This window comes from Vairimorpha necatrix, chromosome 7 (assembly GCF_036630325.1).
Source record: "Vairimorpha necatrix chromosome 7, complete sequence".
NCBI lineage: Eukaryota > Fungi > Microsporidia > Nosematidae > Vairimorpha > Vairimorpha necatrix.
The window spans coordinates 895,317-918,779 of NC_088822.1; the positions used below are offsets into that span (position 1 = coordinate 895,317).

General features: G+C 29.1%; 18 protein-coding genes across 18 annotated transcripts; 9 read left to right on the top strand and 9 right to left on the bottom strand.

Moving 5' to 3' along the window:
- Positions 1-66: 66 nt before the first annotated feature.
- VNE69_07177 (tRNA (guanine(26)-N(2))-dimethyltransferase) lies at positions 67-1,524 on the bottom strand (the record flags this gene model as incomplete). The annotated part of the gene is made up of 1 exon (XM_065474184.1): positions 67-1,524. The coding sequence occupies one exon, from the start codon at positions 1,522-1,524 to the stop codon at positions 67-69; it is 1,458 nt and encodes a 485-aa protein (XP_065330256.1).
- Positions 1,525-1,745: 221 nt separating this feature from the next.
- On the bottom strand, positions 1,746-3,272 carry VNE69_07178 (cytoplasmic and nuclear polyadenylate-binding protein; the record flags this gene model as incomplete). The annotated part of the gene is made up of 1 exon (XM_065474185.1): positions 1,746-3,272. One exon carries the CDS (start codon positions 3,270-3,272, stop codon positions 1,746-1,748), a length of 1,527 nt encoding a protein of 508 aa, XP_065330257.1.
- Positions 3,273-3,753: 481 nt separating this feature from the next.
- VNE69_07179 (DnaJ-like protein) lies at positions 3,754-4,401 on the top strand (the record flags this gene model as incomplete). The annotated part of the gene is made up of 1 exon (XM_065474186.1): positions 3,754-4,401. One exon carries the CDS (start codon positions 3,754-3,756, stop codon positions 4,399-4,401), a length of 648 nt encoding a protein of 215 aa, XP_065330258.1.
- A 146-nt stretch (positions 4,402-4,547) lies between these two features.
- Positions 4,548-5,093, bottom strand: VNE69_07180 (chromatin modification-related protein YNG2; the record flags this gene model as incomplete). Its single annotated transcript, XM_065474187.1, has 1 exon — positions 4,548-5,093. The coding sequence occupies one exon, from the start codon at positions 5,091-5,093 to the stop codon at positions 4,548-4,550; it is 546 nt and encodes a 181-aa protein (XP_065330259.1).
- A 139-nt stretch (positions 5,094-5,232) lies between these two features.
- On the bottom strand, positions 5,233-5,862 carry VNE69_07181 (ribosomal RNA-processing protein 8 (RRP8); the record flags this gene model as incomplete). Its single annotated transcript, XM_065474188.1, has 1 exon — positions 5,233-5,862. The coding sequence occupies one exon, from the start codon at positions 5,860-5,862 to the stop codon at positions 5,233-5,235; it is 630 nt and encodes a 209-aa protein (XP_065330260.1).
- A 23-nt stretch (positions 5,863-5,885) lies between these two features.
- VNE69_07182 (replication factor C subunit 5 (RFC5)) lies at positions 5,886-6,944 on the top strand (the record flags this gene model as incomplete). The annotated part of the gene is made up of 1 exon (XM_065474189.1): positions 5,886-6,944. The coding sequence occupies one exon, from the start codon at positions 5,886-5,888 to the stop codon at positions 6,942-6,944; it is 1,059 nt and encodes a 352-aa protein (XP_065330261.1).
- A 287-nt stretch (positions 6,945-7,231) lies between these two features.
- On the bottom strand, positions 7,232-8,734 carry VNE69_07183 (2,3-bisphosphoglycerate-independent phosphoglycerate mutase; the record flags this gene model as incomplete). Its single annotated transcript, XM_065474190.1, has 1 exon — positions 7,232-8,734. The coding sequence occupies one exon, from the start codon at positions 8,732-8,734 to the stop codon at positions 7,232-7,234; it is 1,503 nt and encodes a 500-aa protein (XP_065330262.1).
- A 97-nt stretch (positions 8,735-8,831) lies between these two features.
- Positions 8,832-9,209, bottom strand: VNE69_07184 (uncharacterized protein; the record flags this gene model as incomplete). The annotated part of the gene is made up of 1 exon (XM_065474191.1): positions 8,832-9,209. The coding sequence occupies one exon, from the start codon at positions 9,207-9,209 to the stop codon at positions 8,832-8,834; it is 378 nt and encodes a 125-aa protein (XP_065330263.1).
- A 93-nt stretch (positions 9,210-9,302) lies between these two features.
- Positions 9,303-10,760, bottom strand: VNE69_07185 (V-type proton atpase subunit B (VATB); the record flags this gene model as incomplete). Its single annotated transcript, XM_065474192.1, has 1 exon — positions 9,303-10,760. The coding sequence occupies one exon, from the start codon at positions 10,758-10,760 to the stop codon at positions 9,303-9,305; it is 1,458 nt and encodes a 485-aa protein (XP_065330264.1).
- Positions 10,761-10,904: 144 nt separating this feature from the next.
- On the top strand, positions 10,905-13,541 carry VNE69_07186 (transcription initiation factor TFIID subunit 1 (TAF1); the record flags this gene model as incomplete). The annotated part of the gene is made up of 1 exon (XM_065474193.1): positions 10,905-13,541. One exon carries the CDS (start codon positions 10,905-10,907, stop codon positions 13,539-13,541), a length of 2,637 nt encoding a protein of 878 aa, XP_065330265.1.
- A 118-nt stretch (positions 13,542-13,659) lies between these two features.
- On the top strand, positions 13,660-14,310 carry VNE69_07187 (uncharacterized protein; the record flags this gene model as incomplete). The annotated part of the gene is made up of 1 exon (XM_065474194.1): positions 13,660-14,310. One exon carries the CDS (start codon positions 13,660-13,662, stop codon positions 14,308-14,310), a length of 651 nt encoding a protein of 216 aa, XP_065330266.1.
- Positions 14,311-14,827: 517 nt separating this feature from the next.
- Positions 14,828-15,151, top strand: VNE69_07188 (uncharacterized protein; the record flags this gene model as incomplete). The annotated part of the gene is made up of 1 exon (XM_065474195.1): positions 14,828-15,151. One exon carries the CDS (start codon positions 14,828-14,830, stop codon positions 15,149-15,151), a length of 324 nt encoding a protein of 107 aa, XP_065330267.1.
- Positions 15,152-17,495: 2,344 nt separating this feature from the next.
- On the top strand, positions 17,496-18,632 carry VNE69_07189 (leucine-rich repeat-containing protein; the record flags this gene model as incomplete). The annotated part of the gene is made up of 1 exon (XM_065474196.1): positions 17,496-18,632. The coding sequence occupies one exon, from the start codon at positions 17,496-17,498 to the stop codon at positions 18,630-18,632; it is 1,137 nt and encodes a 378-aa protein (XP_065330268.1).
- Positions 18,633-18,778: 146 nt separating this feature from the next.
- Positions 18,779-19,507, bottom strand: VNE69_07190 (protein MAK16; the record flags this gene model as incomplete). Its single annotated transcript, XM_065474197.1, has 1 exon — positions 18,779-19,507. One exon carries the CDS (start codon positions 19,505-19,507, stop codon positions 18,779-18,781), a length of 729 nt encoding a protein of 242 aa, XP_065330269.1.
- Positions 19,508-19,543: 36 nt separating this feature from the next.
- Positions 19,544-20,149, top strand: VNE69_07191 (LUC7-like protein 3 (LUC7L3); the record flags this gene model as incomplete). Its single annotated transcript, XM_065474198.1, has 1 exon — positions 19,544-20,149. One exon carries the CDS (start codon positions 19,544-19,546, stop codon positions 20,147-20,149), a length of 606 nt encoding a protein of 201 aa, XP_065330270.1.
- A 97-nt stretch (positions 20,150-20,246) lies between these two features.
- Positions 20,247-21,071, top strand: VNE69_07192 (rRNA 2'-O-methyltransferase fibrillarin (FBRL); the record flags this gene model as incomplete). Its single annotated transcript, XM_065474199.1, has 1 exon — positions 20,247-21,071. One exon carries the CDS (start codon positions 20,247-20,249, stop codon positions 21,069-21,071), a length of 825 nt encoding a protein of 274 aa, XP_065330271.1.
- Positions 21,072-21,112: 41 nt separating this feature from the next.
- VNE69_07193 (GOT1-like family protein) lies at positions 21,113-21,463 on the top strand (the record flags this gene model as incomplete). The annotated part of the gene is made up of 1 exon (XM_065474200.1): positions 21,113-21,463. One exon carries the CDS (start codon positions 21,113-21,115, stop codon positions 21,461-21,463), a length of 351 nt encoding a protein of 116 aa, XP_065330272.1.
- Positions 21,464-21,491: 28 nt separating this feature from the next.
- VNE69_07194 (glycerol-3-phosphate dehydrogenase (GPDM)) lies at positions 21,492-23,258 on the bottom strand (the record flags this gene model as incomplete). The annotated part of the gene is made up of 1 exon (XM_065474201.1): positions 21,492-23,258. One exon carries the CDS (start codon positions 23,256-23,258, stop codon positions 21,492-21,494), a length of 1,767 nt encoding a protein of 588 aa, XP_065330273.1.
- Between the last annotated feature and the right edge of the window lie 205 nt (positions 23,259-23,463).

Here is a 23,463-nt window from a genome sequence, read left to right on the forward strand (position 1 = left end):
ACATGTTTAAAAATTAAATTTTTTAACAAATACTACGATTTTCTAAAATTTAAAATTTTTAAAAATTTATTCGGGTAGTGGTAAAGGCCCAAGCCCAGAGGCAATTAGCCCTTTAAAATATTCACGACTCATTAAATTTTCCACAAATTCATTCTTACTAAATATTTCAGACTCGCTTTCTAAATTCCCGATCCGTACAATTTGTCTAATAATCTTCAACGGCGCATTGGTTTTAAATGCGCTTATGTCGCAATGTGTAAGTGAAACATCGAACCCAAGATTCTTGAGGGCTGTCAGCATAGATTTAATTTTTATACAATTAGTTTTTAAATTCTTACAAATTGCTCCTATCTCGTAGTACCACATGCTTTGGATCTCTTGATCTAAAAAATTAAAAATTCCAATAAGTCTTTTATCGTCCATATTTATTTTATTCAGAAGATTTTTTACAAAATCTTCTGAATGTAATTGTTTATTCCAAAATGGACCACAAATCTTCATTTTCTTGCAACAAACATCACAATTATTATCATCTGAAACTATAATATTAGTCATTAGATCTTTTAAATCGGTTATTAAGCCAGAATTATTATCATTAAAAAATTTAAAATTTAAATTGAAAATATTTTTGTGTTGTTTTCTATCTACGCTTTTTGAATTTCCACATGGACACAAATAAAAAAGTCCATTGTCGCATACTACACGCTTTTCTGATCTTTTTCTTATTCTTACAAACACACGTAAATAAAAATCAAGACTTAAAGAAATCAATGGTTCAATACTAATTCCAAATTTAGCAGCATGACGAGATACACAAGATAAAAGTCCCCGCAATGCCATTTCATTCTGTGAAAATCTTTTTAAAATGATTGTTTCGTACTTTACGATACATTTACTCTCGTTAGTAATTAAAACTCCTTTATCTGTACTTGTAAAACAAATAAGACCATTGTGTTTTATAGCTCTAAAAGCATTTTCCATAAATTCAGAACAACTACCAAATGGGTCAATGTCAATGACATCAAAATAGTTTTGTAGTGTACACATCAGTACATTACAATCAGATTTTATTATATTTGTATTTTTAGCTTCTTCTCTGATATTTTGAAAATTTTTATCGAAAAAATTTATTTCATTTGGCGGGATGCCATTAAATTGTAAATTATTGTTTATTGTTTCTATAGCGTTGTCATTTATATCATTAAAAAATATTTGGGAATTTGGTATTTCTTTTAAGTATCTTAAACCTCTAAGTCCTGTAGCTGACATAGCGTCAAGAATTTTTATATTTTTTTTGTTATCGTCTAATTTTTTTTTATTTTTAAAATATTCTTCTATTACAAGGATGGAAATATCTCTATTGGTTTTCTGTGCTGGATTATAAAAAGTATTATTTTGTTTTTTTATTTTTGCTAGTCCTTCGGAGATCAAATCGTATTCATTTTCTATATTATAAGATTCGAAATTGTTTCTTTGCTCTTTTTGTTTTATTTCTTCTTCGCTTAGATTTGTCCTATTATTCATTTGGGAATAAAAAATTTTTTTAGAAATTATTTAAATTTCCGAAACACTTTATCACAAATTTGTTTGTAAATACTTGTTAATAAATAAACGGACAGATTTTTTTAACATGTCTATATTGTAAAAATGTTCTTTAAAATGCTAGTCGCATTGTTTTTCCTACTAAAAAAGTAAAGATTATTTTATATATGTAAAAATTTTAGATTTTTTTAATAAATTTTTTTTTAATTTTTCTTTTTATTTTCTTCGATAGATGAACTTATCTTTTCTGATAAAATTCTACTATAAGTTTGCATCTCTAGAATTTCTTCATTAGATTTTTTAGATAAAATATTAGTTATTTTTTTCGCGAATTCTTCTCTCGTATTCACGCCTAATTGTTCCCATTGATGCCTGAAAGTATTCGCCGATCTCAAGACCAAGTCAAAAAGTTTGTCATTAATATTTTCTTTAGACGAAATATTAGAAAACATGTCATAATTAAAAGACGTGTTACTGCTCATTTTAAGCGGAGAACTGTAAATATAGGGAACAGTAGAATTCATACTTACTGATGACATCATTTTCTCTTTAGATCTTTCAGTTTTATTTTTAAAATAAGTCACGTTTAGTTTATTGTTGTCAATAAAAAACTCGTTGCCTTTTTCAATGGCCAAGAAAGCTTCGTCAGAGGTTTCGTAACAAACATAGGCGTATTTTTTCTGCTCGTTAATCGCGTCCACGCCAATAGAAAGTGAAATTATTGTACCAAATTCGCTAAATATTTCGAAGATGTCATCTTTCTCAATAAAATTGGGAATATTGGTGATATATAAATTTCTTTTTATATGTTGACCTTCCAAAGTTTGTTGTTCAAATGACTTTTTTAAATGTTCTTCCCTTTCTTCCTTTTTTTGTGCTTTCTGAATGTAAAATGGCTCGTATTTCGCGGCATTTGGACCTTCTTCCGGTTCAAAAACTTGTTTACCGTGCAAATCTTCAATGGCGGCCAAAGCAGATTCGTGATTTTCAAAATTAGCGAATGCAAATCCTTTAGAAACAGTGGTACCATTTTTAAATGGGAAACATAATGACGTAATATTTCCATATTTACTCAAAATTGTCTCCAATTCTGATTTCTCTAATTTTTCCGGAAAATTTTTTATAAAGCAATTTGTGAATTTGGGCTCTGGTTTTACTGCTTCTTCTTTGGAAGCCAAGTCTTCTTGTCTTTTTCTTTTTTCTTTATCAAATACTTCTACTTGTATAACTTTATCATCCAATTTTCCACCATCACAATGTTTTATAGCCAATTTCGCAGACTTTTTTTTATCGAATTGGACAAATCCATAATTTTTTGGTTTTCCATCAGCGTAAGTCGCGATCTTCGCACTGATAATCGACCCGAAAACTGAAAAAGTATCGAAAAGATTTTCATTAGTAAAAGTTGATGGTAAATTTTTTACTATCAAATTTGCTTCCTCTTTTTTAGATTTTTCGTCAATACATGGTAACACTCTTATTGCTTTTTTATTAAGTCTGAAGTTGTTATATTCTTTAATAGCCCTTTCAGCATCTTCTTGGTTACTGAAAGTTACAAATGCAAATGACGAAAGTGGCTCAGTTCGTTTTTTGAGTCTAATTTTTGATACCTCTCCAATAGTAGAGAATATTCTAAATAGATCTGATTCCAATGTTTTAGGAGATAAATCTCCTACATACACAGTTGAAGCCGACATATTTTGTTCACCAATGTTTTCTTTTACGTCCATTTAATAAAAATAAAGGGCTTATAATTTTTTTATTTTATTCTCAAATTTTACACGAAGTTTCAGAAAAATTTAGCGCTAAAATAAGAGTGGTAAATAAAATTAAAAATGAAAAGTGATTTGCAAATTTAATATTTCTTTGTTTTATAAATTTGAACATTTTCAAACTCTAGTTTTAAAATTCTCAGACTCTCGTTTTAAAAATTTTAAGATTTTTGTTTATTTTTTACGAGGCCCATGTTCGTTATTTTATATTAGTTTTATAATTGTTCTTAATTTATTTATTAGTTTTTAAATTGTTCTAATTTTATATATTAGTTTTAAAATTGTTCTTAATTTATTTATTAGTTTTTAAATTGTTCTAATTTTATTTATTAGTTTTTAAATTAATTTTTTCTCCTTTGTTTTACTTAGTCTCCTTTGTTTCGTTCATTTAATTTGCTACATTTGGTTTTAAATATATTTTGCTCCGTCTCTTCCCCTTATGAATTATAAAGAAGAAGGAGATAAGCAACTCTCTGCTGCCAACTACTTAGAATATTACAATGCTTACAAGAAATACCACCACAAAACTCAGACCGAGAAATCCGCGCAAGAATTAAAATATGCCAAGAAAAAACTCGAGCTTTACAAAGAACTCTGCGAATTTTTAAAAAAAGACGAAAACAAATATTACGAAGTCTTAAATGTCAAGAAAGACGCCACGGCGAAAGAAATCAGAGATTCGTTTACGAAGTTAATAAGTAAATATCACCCCGATAAGACTAAAATTAAAGAGTCAAATTCTGTCTCAAGGATAATTCATAAGGCTTATGTCGTACTAAGCAATCCGAAGAAAAGACAAGAATATGACGACAGTCTCAATAAAATTTACACGCCGAGATTTAGAGTAAGAGAATGGGAATTTACCAATCAGCCTTATGACATATTTAGGAATAATGACTACTCTTATAGGTATGAAGGCTATAATATATTTGAGAATGAAGATTACACAATTATAAATAATATTTTGTATAGAAACTTCTTTAATTATAGAACAAATAGAAGATTGACAAGAGCCAGATGGGATGAACAAGTTTACTTAAAATTAATAATCTTTTTGTTACTGAGCTATTTTATTTTGTGTGTTTAAAAAACAAAAGAAACATGTCGTATAATAAAAAATTTACTAAAAAACTTTGCAAAAATTTATATTTACAAAATTTTTGATTTGCTTTTTTAACATGCAAAAATTTACTAGAATTGCTTAAATCATAAATTCAAATTATTTTAGATTTTTCATTTTTCTCGCTCTTTAAGTTTTTTACAGTCAAAACACACCCACGTATTTTTAGGAGGAAGTGTAATTCCAGCACATTCAAAATGAAACCATTTCGTCTTACACCTTGTGTCATCACATGCTATCATATTATCATATGCCTTCTGTCTACAGATACAATAATTCTTTCCTTTTTCTTTTATTTTTCCTGCTTTAACTATCCTATTAATATTGTCTATACTTATTTCTGGAAGAGGCACAAATTCATTGGCTTCAGTCAAAATATCGCCAGATTTATCAAAAATATTCTGAATAATATTTTGTAGAGTTATAGACGAGTCTATTAACTTCATTCTATGTTTTTGGATCTTTTTATTTAGAGTAGCAAATTCTTTATTATTTATTACATTTCCTTTATAAATCATTTTAAGAATTTTATTGTATTTTGTTGTTAATTTTTTTACTTTTAAATGAAGTCGTCTGTTTCTTCTGACGAAAAGATACACGTCAAGAGGAATTTGCTGGATATTTTCAATAATTTTATCGTAAGAATTAAAAATGTTCATAGGGGTAAAAAAAAATAAACAAAAAAAAAAATTTTAAATGTCAAAATATAATTCCATTTAAACATGTAAAAAAAAATCATACATTCAATATTAGTGTAAAAATAATAATAAAATCTTATAGATTTATTATTTTTGAAAATTATCTTTTTTTGTAGCTACATGGCTTTAATAAAATCTTAGGAATCTTCTTCTTACTAAAATCTTCTACTTTTTTAAGCTCAATTAAGACAAAATGTGAATTTGATGTGTCACAACTCAAAACTTTAAACCCAAAAGACTCCAACTGCTTACACAAAAAATTGACACTACTAATTCGACTTTTTACTTCTGCTAAATAAAAAATTCCATCAATTTTTAAAATTCTTGACACTTCTAATAATACTTTAGAAATGTAATCCATCATTAAACTTAAACAACAAACTACTACATCAACTTTTTTATCTTCTAAAGGAACTTTAGAAATATCAGCTTTAGTAATTTCAGAATCAACTGGAAACGAGTCAAAAGAAAAAACATTTTTAAAATTTTTTCGAATTTTTCCAGATCCACATCCCAAATCGGCTATAAAAAAATCTTTATTTTTTTCCGTTATTTTTTTAATAATTAAATCTAGTGGATTACATGGCCATTTTTTTATTTGATACTCATAATATTTAAAATACTCTTTCATCTCGTTTTCACTAACTTTCTTATTTTTATATAATTTGTCATTTAATAATCTAAATTTACTGCCAAGTAAACGGTTTTCTAATTCTTCTTGAAATTTCATGGGTAAAATAATTTGAGCCCAAAATGCTTTGGTTAGAGAAATACAAACCGCGTGAGTTTAATTTAATGGTCGGTCATAACGATATTAAAAATATATTAGAAAAATATGACTTAAACTCTATGCCGCATTTGATTATACATGGACAACAGGGATCGGGAAAGAAGACAATAGCACTAAATTTTATTCATCATTTGTTTGGGACAATATCGCAGCCAAATTTGAGAAATACTCAAGTTTCTTTTGGTAGTAAAACGATAGATGTAAATTTTTTAGAGTCTAATGAATACATTGAAATATCACCAGCAGATTACAATTTCCAAGATAAAATAATTATTCAATCAATAATAAAAGAAATGGCGCAGAGTCGACCTGTAATGTCATTTTTTACAAATAAAAAAATTCCATCTATTAAAGTTGTCATTATAACATCTGCAGAAGATCTGACGCAAGAGGCCCAAGCTGCGCTTCGTAGAACAATAGAAGTTTATTCGGAATGTTTTAGAATCATTTTAATATGCTCGCAAATTTCTAAAATTATTGAACCAATACGAAGTCGATGCGTATTCGTCAGAGTTAAAGGATATGAAGACAACGAGATAAAGGAACACTTAAAAATAATTTCTGAAACTGAAGAATTTGTTTTAAATGACGACGAGACAAAAGAAATAATTAAATCTGCATGTGGTAACATGAGAAAAGCTGTTTGTCTGCTCGAACTATTACAATTTAAAAAAAATGATGATACATCTAAAAGGCAGAAAATTGATGTCTCTCGTATAAAAGTCGAATGGGAAGTTTTACTTGACGAGATTGTCGCCTCAATTCGTCGTTCACAGAGAAGTGAAACAATGATAGAAGTTCGTAAAAAACTTTTTATTTTAATAAATTCTTGTATACCGGCGAAATTGATACTAATGGAATTATATAAAAGATTTATATCAAAGGAATCAGAAATAATTGTCGGTAAAATAGTAGATTTGGCTCTAATCTATGAGGAAAGACTAAAATTGGGTACTAAAGGAATTTATCACCTAGAAGCATTTATTATTGGATGTATGTGTGTCTTTAATAAAACAATGTGATAAATTTGTTTACTTTTTGCCATACAACATTATTAATAAAAACTTCACGAAAATCTTTTTTATTTTTCTCTTTGCTAAATTTTTAAGTTTTTTTTTTATAATATTTCTTTATACAATTTAAAAATGACGGAAATCATTGTTTTCTTGTACATTTATTTGCACAATTATTATCAACTAAAGTATAATTGACAAAAATCTTTTTAATATATGTTACTGAAAAAAAAATTTCCCTTTATATTTTTTTACACATTTTTACCAATATAATTTTTTGATAATAAATTTTTATTTTATCGTTTTAATAGTTCGTTGCACAATTTTATTTTCGTGCCTGTAAAATCTTCAGGAGCTTCAATTCGCATCAAATGCAAAATTGTAGGAGCTACATCAGCAAGTGAATATTCTGAATCTTCATATCCCCAATCTAATTCTTCTCCCGTTATATCAACATTCTTTGGTACAGTAATAATCAGTGGTACTTTATTATTTGTATGCCTTTTATTGATTACATTTTTAATTTCGTCGTACATGACCTCTGCATTCCCATGATCTGCTGTAATGATCAACACGTAATTCTGTTCTTTACAATTTTCATAAATTGAACCAATTTGATCATCAATGAAATCGACTGCTTTTAGTGTAGCTTCATAATCTCCTGTATGACCTACCATGTCAGGTGCTGCAAAATTCGCTACTATAAACTGCTTGTTTAGTTTTATATTTGATATCACTTCGTCGGCTATTTCCTTCGAAGACATTTCTGGCGTCGATGCAAAAGAATCTACTTTTTTAGATGAAATAATTTTTCTGATCTCATTTTTATGAATTTTTTCAACATTTCCATTAAAGAAATAAGTTACATGAGCATATTTTTCAGTCTCCGCAATGTGCACTTGTTCAACTTCATTGGCTTCTAAAACATCAGCCAACGTGTTTTTAACTGGTTCTTGTTTGTAAATTACATTGTCAGTTAAATTTTTTTCATATTCTGTCAATGTAAAAATTTTATAACCTTCGTTTTTAAATTTTGTAGAAATTTGGCGCATTCTGTCAGCTCGGAAATTAAAAAATAATATTGGTTCATCTTTTTGTATTTTACTTTCCTTGTCAAGTAATGCAGGCTCTATATTTTCATCATTCTTTCCATTTTCATATTGATTTTTTATATAATCTTTTATATTAGTTGAAATATTACCGGAAGTTACTGTTTTATAATATTTATCAATTCTATCATTATTATTATCGCGATCCATTGCGTAAAATCGCCCACTTACAGACGATATTGTAAAATTTTTTATATCTGAACATTTTTCATTTATTTCGTCATAAAATTTCAAAAATACTTGTGGCGCGGTATCTCGCCCGTCAGAAATACAATGAACACAAATTTCATCAAATTCTGAATGTAATAATTTTAAAAACCCAATCAAGTGGCTTATATGCGAATGAATTCCACCATCACTAACGAGACCAATTAAATGAAGTTTCTGTAATTTAAGTAGCAGTAAATTTTTTAGTTTATTTTTTATATCTAATGTTGCAAATCCTTCATCTATTAAAATGATATTTTGTTTGACTATTCTTCCTGATCCTAAGGTTAAATGTCCTACTTCAGAATTCCCCATGTTACCTTCGGGCAGTCCGACATATTTGCCACTTGCGTGTATCAAATAACTCGCATATTTTTTAGATAATTTTCTCATATTATGACATTTTGAGTTTTGTATCGGATCCTTAGGTATTTTTTTATTGTTGTGTCCCCAACCATCTAAAATAATAAGACATATTTTCATTAATAAAAATTTTTTTTAAAAAAATTAATTTATAAAAAAACAAAATCCTATGAAATTTTTTTTTAATTATAATTGGTTATTTATTTTTCCATACATTTTATTTTTTTTCTATTTTTCCTAGATACAATTCGTATTGTTTGAAAATGTCTCTAAGATCTTTATTAGATTGTTTATTTATTATTTTTGTTATTGCGTTTAAAAAGCATCTGTTTAGGCCACTAATTTTATCTTCGTCCATATTTATTTGGGCACTTGGCTCAGATTGAGATAAGATTGAAAATGAAGGAAGAGCTTTCTTAAGGGCTTCTGGGTCAGATATAACTCCTTTGGCTTTGCCCAGATTGGCTTTGGCTCTTCTTCTTTGTCGCGTAGCTGGTTGTGGCTGTGTTTCTTGGCTTGGTATATTTGTTTCGTCCGTGTTTTGTGAATATGGTGACAGTTGATCAGGAGCTTTGCGTTTTCGGGAGTCCGACATTTTAAGGGGGTAATTTACAAGAATAAAATGTAGAAATAAGATGTGGTATGTTTCATTTATAAAATAAAAAAAAAGACATAGACTTATAATTTTTTACTCTTCATTTATTTCGATTTTAGCAGGTGGAATAGAATGAAATTCATCTAGAATATTTGACGGTATTCTATTTAACATTTCTCTTGGGAAAATTTTCAACAAATCCCAAGCCAAATCCAGTGATTGGTCAATTGTTCTGCATTCGTCGTATCCTTGAGACACAAATTTTTTATCAAATGCTTCTTTAAATTCAATTGACAATTTGTCTTCATAAGAGAGAGACTCTTCACCCACTACAGTTTTCATGCTCTGTGCATCTTTTCCTATGGCGTATTTTGCGTACAGTTGATTTGAAACATCAGAATGATCTTTTCTGGTCATATTTTCTCCTATGGCACTTTTCATTAATCTTGACAATGAAGGCAGTACATTTATTGGCGGATAAATTTGCCTGTTATGTAATTGCCTGTCGATATAAATTTGGCCTTCTGTGATGTACCCAGTGAGATCGGGGATTGGGTGAGTTATGTCGTCATTTGGCATTGTCAATATTGGTATTTGTGTTATTGACCCATTTCTTCCTTCTATACGCCCCGCTCTCTCGTAAATTGTACTTAAATCTGTGTACATGTATCCAGGATATCCTCTTCTTCCTGGTACTTCTTCTCTGGCTGCGCTTACTTCTCTCAATGAATCGGCGTATGAACTCATGTCTGTCATAATTACCAAGACGTGTTTCTCTGCTTCGTAGGCTAAATATTCAGCAGCAGTGAGAGCTAATCTTGGTGTTATAATTCGCTCTATCGTCGGATCATTGGCGAGATTCAAAAATAAAGTCGTCCTTTCAGAACTTCCTGTTTCTTCAAAACTGTTCTTGAAAAATTTAGCAGTTTCCATGTTCACGCCCATAGCAGCAAACACAATCGCGAAATTGTCGTCACTCATGTCTTTGACGTCTTTCTTTTTGACTAGTCCAGCTTGTTTACAAATTTGTGCAGCAACTTCGTTATGAGGAAGTCCCGACCCACTAAAAATCGGGATCTTCTGGCCTCTGGCGATGGAATTCATGACATCAATAGAAGAAATTCCTGTTTGAATCATTTCTTCGGGATAAATTCGATTTGTGGGATTCAAAGGCTGGCCTTGGATGTCCAAATAATCACTTGGCAAAATGGGGCAGCCTCCGTCTATGGGCGTGCCACTGCCATTGAAAACTCTCCCTAGCATGTCTTCACTCACTGGCATCTTAAGAGTTTGCCCTGTAAAAGTGACATGAGTCTTTTTCACGTCTATTCCCGCCGTCCCTTCAAAAACTTGTACCACTGCCCTTTTCCCTTGGACTTCTAAAACTTGTCCTTGTTTTAGAGACCCGTCGGCCAAGGTCAAGTTCACAATCTCTGCATATTTCAAGTAATCAATGTTGTCTAAAATGACAAGAGGCCCATTTACGCCCACTACTTTCCTATAAGTGAGTTTGGGATCAACATTCCAATTTGATAATAAATTCGTACTCATTTTTCAGAGGGTAAAAATAAACTTGTTATTAAATAAGAAAAGTCGAAACATGTTTCAAAAAAAAAATAAAATATTTTTTTGCAACTTTTTAAAACTTTAAATTTTTTTTTTATTAATTTTTTTTTAATCTTTCCCTTCCTTAACATGGACCAGGATAAAAATATTATAAAAGAAAAAAGTCATCTACCAAAGAGTTTTCTAGATCTTTTAGTAACTGAAAAGCCTTTTACTTACAAATTTAGAAAATTTAAACCAAGAAAAATAAGAAATGAAATTCTGACTTATGAAACAGACGACCAAACAAAATTCAGGAATAGTACGGCGTACGCCCGTGCTCCAAACTCTGTTCTACAAAACATTTGCGGATCTGCTAAAAATATCGGACTTAAAAGTTTTTTAAAAAGAAAACAAGTAGAAAAAGACATGGAAACGCAGTACGAACAGATAATAGAAAAAAACAAGATAGAAGAAGAAAAATATCCCTTTGATATCATTGATTGGGAGAAAGACATTATTTATGACACAGATAATATTCAAGAAGACGAATTGCCTTCTATGAATTTTTCACTAGACACGTCGAAAAATGTAAACAACAGAGAAAATTTTTTACCATCGGTGACAGAATTCGTAGACACGATTTTTGAAGAAAAATGGGAAAAAAATATTATTTTTGATGAAGATGTACAAGTAAAACATAAAATGTACCAGACGATGTATTTAGAAGATCCAAATTTGATTTTTGATAAGATCGACGATAAAAGAAATAATAAAAACAAGAAGAGACAAAAAGAATATTTTTCAGGAGATAAACCAATAAAAAATAAATATAATATTTCTAATGATAAATATTACAACCAAGAGAGTAAATTAAAAAGCAATTTGGGCTCATTTGGAGTGCAGCATAGTGTGCCTGCTTTGAAACTAGAGCCTAGATTTTATAAAACGAATCATACGAAAGATGAACTTAGAAATTTCCACAGGCCTCCACTTGTCTTTCCTAAAGGACTGCTTAGATTTCATGATATAATTCATAAAGAATCTTCTGGTTCAAATATAATAAAAAAGAACAGCGAATTAACACTTAAAGACGACGCGGAATTTGTACTTTTTGAATATTCTGAAGAATTTCCGCCTTTTATTGTCAATTCGGGAATGGTAAGTTTGATCAACACGTATTACAGAAAAACAAGCACCAGGGACGATTATGAGGCGGACATTCCAAATTTGAATGTATTGGATCCCGACGATCCTTCGCCTTTTTTCAATTTTGGAGACATTAAACAAGGCACTACAATGAAAAGTCTAACGAATAATCTTTTCACTGCTCCAATTTTTAGTCATCAAAATAGCGACTTCTTGTGCATTTTAGAAAAAGACGAAGATTCTGCCCGTTTGTACGCTCGCCCAATAAACAACATTTTTTGTGTAGGACAAGAATTCCCAATAGACGAAATTTACGCGCCACATTCTCGTAAATTGAACATTTTCTGTAAAAATCGCCTTAAAGTCGCGGCTTACAGGTTATTTTCTTCAAAAGACAGGACTTCTAAAGAATTTAAAATTTCGCAATTAGACCAATTATTTCCATATTTCAGCGAAGGCAGTAAACGAAAATGGTTAAAAGAATACGCTGATTGTATAAAAAGAGGCAAAGAGAATGTCTGGATCTTAAAACCTTCTTCTAATATTTTAAATGAAGAAGATCTTCGAAAATTAATCACACCTGAAAATATTTGTCAATATGAAAGCATGTTGGCTTCTGAAAGAAGACTAATTGATTCTGGTTACAAATGTGTAACTGACAGTCAAGACGAAGAAGACGACTCAATGTTTATTATTCCTTGGCAACTTACTAAAAATTTTATAAATGCTACTAATGGCAAAGGACTTTTGGAATTAGTCGGGCCGGCAGATCCCACAGGAATAGGAGAAGGATTTAGTTTTAGAAAAGTCAAATTAATAAAAGGAAATGAAACCGAAAATCGAAAAATTATCAGTGAGCATCAGGCAAAATATAAATCAGAAATTAATAAAATCTGGACTAAACAAATATCGTCATTATCAAGTTCTAGAGAAATAGAATTTGACCCGAAATTTGAACAAAGTGAAGATAAGAAAAAAGAGGCACAAGTTCCGCAGAGCGAAAACACAGGATTACTAATAATTAGAAGAACAATTGTAGATGAATTTGGAGAAAGAGAAGAAATTGAAAGAATTACTGATTCGAAAGTTATAAAATTATATTTAAAATCTAGAAAAAATGTAAATTTAGAAGATAAAAAATCTTTATTGAAATGTGGAAACTGCGGCCAAGCTGGCCACATGAAAACCAACAAAACTTGTCCCAATTTCTTACAAAATAAAAAACCAACAAAAAAGAAAATTGAAACTGAAAGAAGAAAAGCGAGAATGATTTTCCAAAATTTGATGTTAAATTTACTTAACAAGTTTTTTAGCCTGCCTTATTCTTTGGCCTTTCATAAGCCCGTTTCTAGTAAAAGATTTCCTGATTATCACAGTGTTATTGAAAATCCAATAGATTTGACGACTATTAAAACTAAAGTGAGACACAACAAATACACGCTTTTTAGTGAATTTTTTGATGATTTGGAACTTATGAAAAATAATTGTGTAAAATATAATGGGGTAGAACATAGTTTGACAAAGATCGCGCAGAATATGTGCGATATGACGAAAGAAGTAGAAGAAGCCAATAAAGAGAAAATTCAAGAGGCAGAAAACATTTTTATAGAATATGATTTTGAAGATAATGAAAATTAATTTGTTAAAAAAATAAATATTTGCTTTTTTAATTTTTTTCTCTTACATTTTATTTTGTATTTTTATTATTATTACATTTCCTTTACTTTGACTTTTTTAAATCTTTATTTTTTTACCCATGCCAGATTCGACAAATTTTTTCGATTTTTTAAATAATGAAAATCCTTACGCTTACTTAAGAAATTATGAAAATCATCCTTTCAAAAAAGACAATTTAAAAGTCAAACTCGACGCCTTACAAAAAATCCAGCCTAAATTTATTCCTTGCGTCATGGACCAAGGAGTCTTATCAAATGAACGAGCTAATACTGTAAATTTCGTAATAAGAAATGGTGTCAATGAAAATATAATGAAAGGCGTGGAAGTTTTAGAGAAAAATAATATTGCCCATGACATTTACACTTACCAAATAGTAAATCAAACCAATGTAGTAGAATTATCTAATAAAGCGGCCGAATTACAAGATATTGGGTTTGATATGAGTTATGTTTATAAACACAGGTATAATTTTTTAGGCTTGAATTATATTATGGACGTATTTAAGAAATATATTGATCTTGAAGGTATGGAAGATATTGTACTCGATATTTGTAGACTTAAACTTATTAACAAACAGAAAATATTAAGAGAAAAGGTTTATGGAGCTATAAGTGAGAAATTAGAAGATGAGTCGATAATGCAAATAAATATAGAAAAAGATATTAAAGAAGACCCAATTGAGGAAGCCAAGACACTTATAAATTTGAAAAGGAAGTTTTCAGATCTATAAAAAATTATAAAATAAATATTTATAAGTTTTATTATGCTAAATTTATCCAATTTTTATCTTCTAATTATTGTGCATTTAATTTTATTCTTATTATTTAAACAACAAGGAAAATTAAAATAAACTAAAAAATGTTAAAAAACATCTTAGATTATTCTATGGCGAATTTGTACATTCTTAAATTGTTTATATGTTATTTTAAAGTGTTTTAACACTCTCAAATTATTTATGTCCTATTTTAAAGTTTGTTTAAAATTTTATTTTTCTTTTTTTTATTTTCTTTCTAGCATAAATTCAAGAAGAAGAACAAAATTTAAAAAATCATAATACTGTTTCTAAAACGGGAAAGCATACGCTAGTCATATATATAATAAGATAGAAATATTAAACAGAATATTTACAAATATAAAATGTATTCTACATCTTATTTTTTCAATTTTTTTTTTACACCCAACAATCGTGTTCCGGTTTAAAATTATAAAAATAATTTTTTTTTTAGGGGTCACTTTCTGGCTCGATAATGTTAAATGCTACAAGTAACCAAAATGATATGAAATTATACCCTCTCGCTTCTCTATTTATTTATTCTAATAATCAAGAAGTCACCAAGGAGAAGATAGCCTCAGTACTAAAAGAATTAGGAGTTAGTCCTCAGCTCAAGCTCGCAGAATTTTTCGAATGTGATGTTGCTCAAATGAAGAACATGCTCACTTCAGTCTCAAGTTCCAGTGGTAGTTCCGCATCCTCAAGCAACGTCAAAGAAGCAGCCAAAGAAGAAGCACCCGTAGAGGAGGAAGAAGAATTAGTTGAAGAAACAGAATTGAATTTTGAAGATTTATTTTAAATAAATTAATAATCATTTGAATCTTACAAGTTTATAATATTCTTTTTATTTATTTTTCGAATAAAAAAGAGCTTTGTCCCTTCTAAAACTGTCATTAAATTATCACTTGATTTGAAATCATAAAAAATGACAAATTCGACATAATTTGCTTTCTTTCTACTCCATAATTTCTTATATATGATGATGTGTTTAATTAAATGATTTTATTTTTTATAATCTCCACAGAAGAATATCATATAAGACCCAAGTACCACATATATAGCCAGTATGAGACTACACAGCACTATACTCTTGCTAGTGACTACTACACATCCACCACAGTTCTTATATCCCTTTCTCATTACAAATACATTATCTATTATTATAAATAAACCCAGTACTAATAATATCTTCCCTAATAAATGTAAAGCTAAATTAACAAGATTTTTCACTTACTTTTTATTATCGCGAAATAAGTCTCGGACCATTTTGACGCGGGTTTAATCACAGAAGTCAAAAATACGAAGACGACGCACAAGATCAAAATAATTTGACCGTAGAAATATCTCGGAGCGAATATTGATATTATGATCATATTTGTCGCATTTGTTAGCTAATAATTACAATATATTTTAAGACTTACTATTTCAATATTATTTGTTATATTAAACATGGAAGGGGATATATTTTGATTGATAAAAAAATATATTTAAGTTTATTTTTAAACACCATTTTTTAATATAAGAATATTACAGCGTTTTCGCGAAATTTGCTGATATATCTTTGTAATGCTTTTAAGAATATTACTGCAATATAAGCTTATATTGGTTCAGTGTAAAACTGTTAATAATATATGATAAAAATTAATTAGACCTAAATTTAAATATTGATATATATTGCAATATTGTTTACAAATCTGTAATAGGTGCCCTTGGCCGAGTGGTCGAAGGGATGTTCTCATTGACCAATGGGCTGGGTTCGAGTCCCAGGGGCACCAAATTGTTTCTACTTTCTATGATGCAGTTGGAACAACTCAGATGATGAAAATGTCCACGGTAATCATTAAGTTGATTCAATGAAACTTGTGTGTGTCCAGCCACAAGGGGATTAGCATCTAGTGTAGAAACGCACCTCAAGGCCAAAAAGCAGTATCGCCCTTTGGTGACTTAATGATACATAAAAGTATCTAATGGGTACGGCCTAGTTGGAGCCCATGGCTGGTGCACTCTAGAGTGGGATCCTAGAGCTAACTAAGAGACTAGACGAAGTAGGGCAATAGAAGGTCTCGTGGACCCTATCCTACATGATTCTGTAACACGGTGGCCGAAACTAGTGGGAGACTGGTGGTCAACGCAGTCCAATAAAAATGCCGGGCTGGGGATGTGGTCGTGTAAGGAGCCGTGTGTGCGATACAGATGATTGTAGGGACCTTTGAGTCAGTACGATGATGTCTCTCCTCGGGTTATAGATAACCATGCCCGTTAAGTATATCCGCTGTGAGGTCACTCTGGACGCGATTTGAGGTATAAATGGAAAGTGTTCTCCTGGAGCCAAAGTCCAATGGATACGGCGGAGCTTGCTGCACCGGCAAGTTATACGGAGGGAGTTTTAGTGAGTAAGAATCTCACAGTACCAGTTGGAAAAGGATCACACCCAAATCCCTCTGGTCCCTATGTAAGGTTTCTCCCTACCTCTTACTTGCAAAGAAAAAAAAAAAAAAAAAAAAAAAATACAAATCTGTAATTACCTTACACGAATTAAAAGCTTCAATAGAAATTTGGCTTTTATAATAATAAAAGATTAACGGAACGTATAATTGCGAAAATATGAAATTAAACTGAAAAAATATAGGAAAAAATCAAGCATGCAAAAAGTGTCATAATGGTAGATAAATCGATTTAATCATCGACCAATACCGCACATTCTAAAACAGTCATAACAAGTTTTAAGCGAAAATTATGAACGAGAAACCGACGTTTTATCCTAGTTTGAGACATTAAATGTTGTGCCTGATAGATAACGAACAAAAATTATAATTCAATCAAGAAAGTCGTTTAGAGAGCGTAATATATAAGGATAATTGTTATTTGAACATTTAAGGAATAAAATTCCCAATATGATTTTTATAATAAATAATTTTATAATTTTTTATATTGAATATAAGTTAAAAAATAAGGCTATTCGGCGCGGAGGACATAATCAGAAGCATCCTCTATGTTTATTAATCTTAAATATTTGCTGTATAAACTTGGTCCAAATATCAAATCAACACATTTAAAAGTGCTTTTAATGACGGGATTTAACCTAACCAGTTGAAATTTGCATCATAAAAGACGAAATATTTTAGTCCATAATTTTAGCCAAGATGAGAAGAATATCAGAAAAAAGAAAAGAAATTCCAGAAATAGTACAAAATATTAAGAAAATTCGAGAAAATGAAATATTAAATCTAAATACAGATATCCTCTTTACACTAAGAAATTATGATAAAAGAATATTTTTTTATTCAGAGTCAAATTTATTTAGAACTTGTAAGAAATTCTTAAAAACAAAACTAGAATATTCTGAAAGAATCCCTTTTGATTTAAAAATAGATTTTTATAAAAATTTAGAAATTTTATCTTTAAAAAATACAAATAATGTAGATTTAGGATATTTTAACAATAAAAAATTAAAAACTATAGAACTTAATAAAATAGAAAACATAAAAATATCTACAGATATTTTTGTAAGTCAATTAAGAATTATAAATTGTATTATAGAAATCGATACATTTCTAAAAATTTTGAAACTTGAAAATTTAAAAAGTTTAACTCTTAAAAATGTAAAAATTTATAAAAAAAATGAAAAATTTTTTAAACCAGAAATAAACACATTTTGTAATTCGGAAAGTACAGAAAATGAAAACAATAATGAAAAGTTTATAGAAACACATATTTTTTACGATGAAATCGTGAATAAAAAAATATTTAAAAGTTTACAAAATAGTAATTTAAAAAAACTTGTATTATTAGATACGAATATATTTTTTGAAACTGTAAAAAAATCAGAAATATTCAAAGAATTGAATTTTTTTAAATTTAATGATAGAAATCAGTACATGTATTTTTCATTTTCTTATACAATTTATTCATATTTAAAAACAAATTTAGAAGAAATTTGTATAAAAAATATAGAACATTTAATTTTAACAAGTAGTAAAGTTTTGTACCAGGAACATGATTTTACAAATATAAAACAATTAGATGTTTCTAATATAAATATTACAAGTGAACTTGTTGACATTTTTAGAACTAAATTCATAAAAACAGAAAAATTTACTTTTTATGGGTGTGTGTTTTTGGGAGTAAGTTTTACAAAATTTATAAGTGCTTTTCGAGAGAAAATAAGTTATTTGAACCTGATTGATTCAGAATTGCCAATGGATTCCTTAAGTGAATTACGAAATTCTTTAAAGAAATGCAAAGTGATTTTTAGAGATCGAAAAAATTTGATCTTATGAATACTAAATAAATATTTGATAATTACATTAAAGTTTAAAAATTTTATAGCTTAATTTACTTTTAAAAATATTTTTAAGTTATAATATAAAATTTATATTTAATAGATTTTTAAATTGTAGTATAAAATTTATATTTATAAATATTCTCACCATGTCATTTTTTCTTTTTTTGTTTTTTTCTTTTTCTTTTCTTTAGACTCTTCTTCCTTAGAAGCTTCAATTTCGCCAGTCTCTTGTAAATCTTCTTCATTTTCATAATGCGCTACATATTTCTTCTTCTTTTTCGCATTCTTTTTTTCTTCAATAAATTGTTCATTTACTTTATGATATCTATCTTTTACTGCTTCGCCATACACTCCGCTTTCCAGTCTCAATAATAATTCCTCACCTATTTGCTTCTCAAAATCAAGATTATCCAATTTCGACAAAGCTGCCAATTTTTCTGCTCTTGTAACTTTCCGTTTAACTTTTTTCATATACTCAGTTCTTCCATGTTCTTTAAAATACTCTAATCTTTCTAAATATTCCGTCAATTTCGTATGTTTTTGTTTACATTTGTGAATTATTTGTTTATCCCAGTGTTCTAGTTCTTCATCTATTTGTTTTAAAGCTTCTTCATAATTTTTACTTAGTTTAATTTTTTCATATTGTTCGTTGGGCGTGTTTATACGCTCAGGCTCTTTTAAAAAAAGATAAAGTTCTTCGTCTATTGCTCTAATAGTAGCATATTTAGTATTGGCCAGTGGACATGAAAATTCATTACAAAGTCCTGTTAAATTATTTTTATTTTTACAGAGAAATTCAGTCTCAGTTTTCTTTTTAAATGAACAGAATTTTTTTCCTCCTATATTTTTCCATATTGAATTATCAAGCATTTGTTAACGGTAAAAAAAAAATTTATTAAGCCTTTTATGACAGATCGAGCTAGAAAATTATTAGATAATTTATTGGGATCAAATAGAGACAGTATAATTAGAGATGAGATTAATAATCATTGTATTTTTCAAATAGCAGGAGGTTGTCCTTATGAAATGTTAAAAAATACAAAATTGTCTATTGGTTCTTGTAAATATAAAAATCATGAAGTTATTCAGTCAGTCAATAAAGTTTTATATGAACAAGAACTTATTAAAGTCTTGTCAGATTTATTTGCAAATATAAATAAAAAATTTACAACTCCAGTAAAAATTAAAGATAATGAGATTAACGAAATAGAAGAAAGTTTAGATATGAAAATCATGGAGATTGAACAAAATATAACAGAAGAGAACATTCTAGAAATGTATAAAATTTTTGAAGAGTTAGAAAATGAAATTTACAGTTTAGAAAAATTAAAAGAAAAATTTTTTGTAAAAAATAAAAAAGAAGAAATGGACAAATGTGAAGTGTGTGGATTGAATATTATTAAAAATTTTAGTAGTAAAAAGTTTATTAGCCATATTGAAGGACGAGCGCACAATAATATAAAAAAACTTAGAGATTTGTATAATAAACTAAAAAATAAATCAATTTATTAAATAAAAAAAAATGTATTTAACAAATATATGAGCTATCAAAATATTTGAAATGAATATTCACAAAACTGTCTTTTTTATTTATTTTTTCGCCCTAAAGATGTCAAGTAAATTTTCAAATAAAAAACGGTTTAACGACAAAAAAAGTGAAACAAGAGGAAGACAAATAAACAAAAAGAGAGGAACAGTAAAATCAAAATTAAACAACCAAGTTGTTATTCAACAACATAAAAAACATGACGACATTTATGTATGCAGAGGCAAAGACGACATGTTATTGACTAAAAATATGGTACCAGGGGTGTCTGTCTACAACGAAAAGAGAATTTCTGTTTCTCTTGACGACAATACTAAAATTGAGTACAGAGTTTGGAATGCTTACAGAAGTAAACTGGCCGCCGGGATAATTTGTGGATTGGAAAATGTGCACATAAAAAAAGGATCGAAAGTTTTATATTTAGGAGCAAGTTCTGGTACTACCGTGTCTCATGTGTCTGATATCGTAGGTGAGACAGGCATTGTTTATGCAGTTGAATTTAGTCAGAGATCTGGACGAGATCTTGTAAATTTGGCAATGAAGCGTACGAATATTGTGCCAATAATAGAAGATGCTAGACATCCTTATAAATATAGAATGATGGTCAATACAGTAGATACTGTTTTTGCAGATGTTTCACAACCAGATCAATCTAGAATTTTATGTATTAATTGCGAATATTTTTTAAAAGACAATGGTGCAGTGGTCATGTCAATTAAAGCTAATTGCATCAATTCAGCACTTCCGGCCGAGACAGTTTTCGCTGACGAAGTTAATATTCTAAGAAAAAACGAAATAAAACCAAAAGAACAAGTTTCACTAGAGCCATTTGAAAAGGATCATGCAATCATTGTAGGAATCTATAAACAAACCAAAAAGAATAAATAAATTAATTTTAAAAATTTTTAAAGTTTTATTATTTGCCCTTTATGAATCTTAAGGAAACAGGGGTCGTCGTCATTTTAATAGGAATGTTCATTTTCGCTAGTGGCTTCATCTTACTCATGGACAAGGCTCTTATGATCTGCGGAAACATTCTTGTTTCTCTCGGTATAATTATACTTTCCAGATCTCATTTGTTTAACATGCTTCACATGGACAAAATACAGGGGGTTGTAATGTTTATTATTGGTTTTTTCTTTATATTGAAAGGACTTACTTTATTAGGATTTATTTTAGAAGTATTTGGCCTAATTGTTTTATTAAGACAAAGCATTCCTTCATTCAGGACAATTTTAAGAGGTCTAATTTTTGGGCGTGTTATTAATAAATTTAAATAAAAATTTTACCTAGATTTGTAGTTTTATTTTATTCTTTTAGTAAACTAAAGCCTACTGTCTCCATCATTTCCTTACATTCTCGTATTTGCTCTTCATATTTTTCTTGATTCCATACGAAATAATCTTTCATTACATCCGCCACGGGACGTATTAAATTATATGCTCTTCTCACGTCTAAATAGCTGATCATAAACCTGTTAAAAAGAACATCGCTAACTTTATAGGCAAATTCTTGTTCAATGCAATAGATTATTTCTTCTTTAGTATAAGGATACCCGTCAGTTAATCTCGTGTAAGTTCCGGTATAATATTCTGACATTAAATAGCCTTTAGTGCCGTAAGAAGTCGCCAAATGTTTCGCGATATCTTCAGGAAGACTCAGTTTTAAAGCCAAATCGTATTCTGTGGCTTTTGTATAACCTTGAGCTCCCAATACAGTGAAAAATTCACTAATACTAGGCCTTTTAACATTCAAATTGAAATTATTGACAATCCTGACAATAGCTTGTTCGCCCATTAGACGAAAAATTGTCCATTTTCCACCCGAAACAGTCACCATATTGTCATTTTCAATATGAATTACATGATTTCTAACAATATTTTCTGTATCTTTTTTAGTAGGATCACAAATTAATGGTCGAATTCCAGTCCAAACAGACAAAACATCTTTCTTAGACAATTTTAAATCGTTATCTGTAAAATAATTGGCTTCATGAATCAAAAAGTGCAGATCTTCTTTTGATGGTTTTATATGCTCTTCTACTTGACACTTAACATCAGTTGCGCCTATCAATGTCTTGCCTTTGTAATTCATAAAAAATGCAATTCGTCCGTCACTAGTGTTTGGATCTACAAATCCCATATTTTTCGGCGAAAATATTGCAGGTACTAAAATGTGTGTACCGTAACTTGGCTGTATTAAAGTATTACATTCGCTTTTCGATTTTTTTCTGATTTCGTCAATAAATGGACCTGCTGTATTTACTAATACTTTACATTTTACATTAAAAACCGTTTCACTTATTTTATCATAACACTCTGCTCCTATAATTTTATCATTCTCTTTTATTAATTTAGTTAATTTCACATGATTTAAAATGCTACCTCCGTAATACGCGGACGTAACTGCCAATAAAACGTTAAATTTTGAATCATAAAATTGACCGTCAACATATAAAACAGAACCTACAAGATTATTCTTTCGGATATTGGGGAATTTATCTATAGTATCTTTTACATTTAAAAAGCGACTCCTGCCTAATGATTTAGTCCCAGAGATCCAATCATATAAAGTTAAACCTAAGTAATAATACAATACTAAAATTTTTTTGTATACTGGAAAAATTAGATCAACAGATCGACATAGAAATGGACACATTTCCATGACGATTTTCCGTTCTCTGAGAGCTTCAGTGACCAAATTAAATTGTGATTTGTCCAAATTATTAACAGCTTTTTCAAGGTACCGTATTCCACCATGTAAAAGTTTAGTAGATTTAGAACTGGTCCCTGATCCGAAATCATTGGCTTCTATTAGGCCCACTTTTAGTCCTCTAGAAATTCCTTCAATAGCACAACCCATTCCCGTGGCTCCACCTCCTATGATTAGAATATCAAAATGTGTGTTTCTGAAGTCGTCTAATATTTTATAGCGAGTTTTTGGTTTCCATTTGTAATCGTGTGTGCCTAAGAATTCCTTAGCTAATCTTTTTAGTTTTTTTATTTTATACTTTTTGTAAGTAATATAACTTCCAAAGATGATTGCTATTATAGTGAATATAATTTTATAACCCATAAAGCTTTAGTAAGAAGATTTCATTTTATTTTTTAAGTTTCAGAAATCTATTTCATAGGTTCGTAAGTAAAAAACAATTTAATGTTTCATATTAAAAAAAAATAAATTAAAAACGGAAAAATAAAAATGTTGAATAAATAATTATTGTGGCATTTTCCAGTTTTCTTTTGTGTACAGAACGAATAAATAAATGTTTACTAACCTA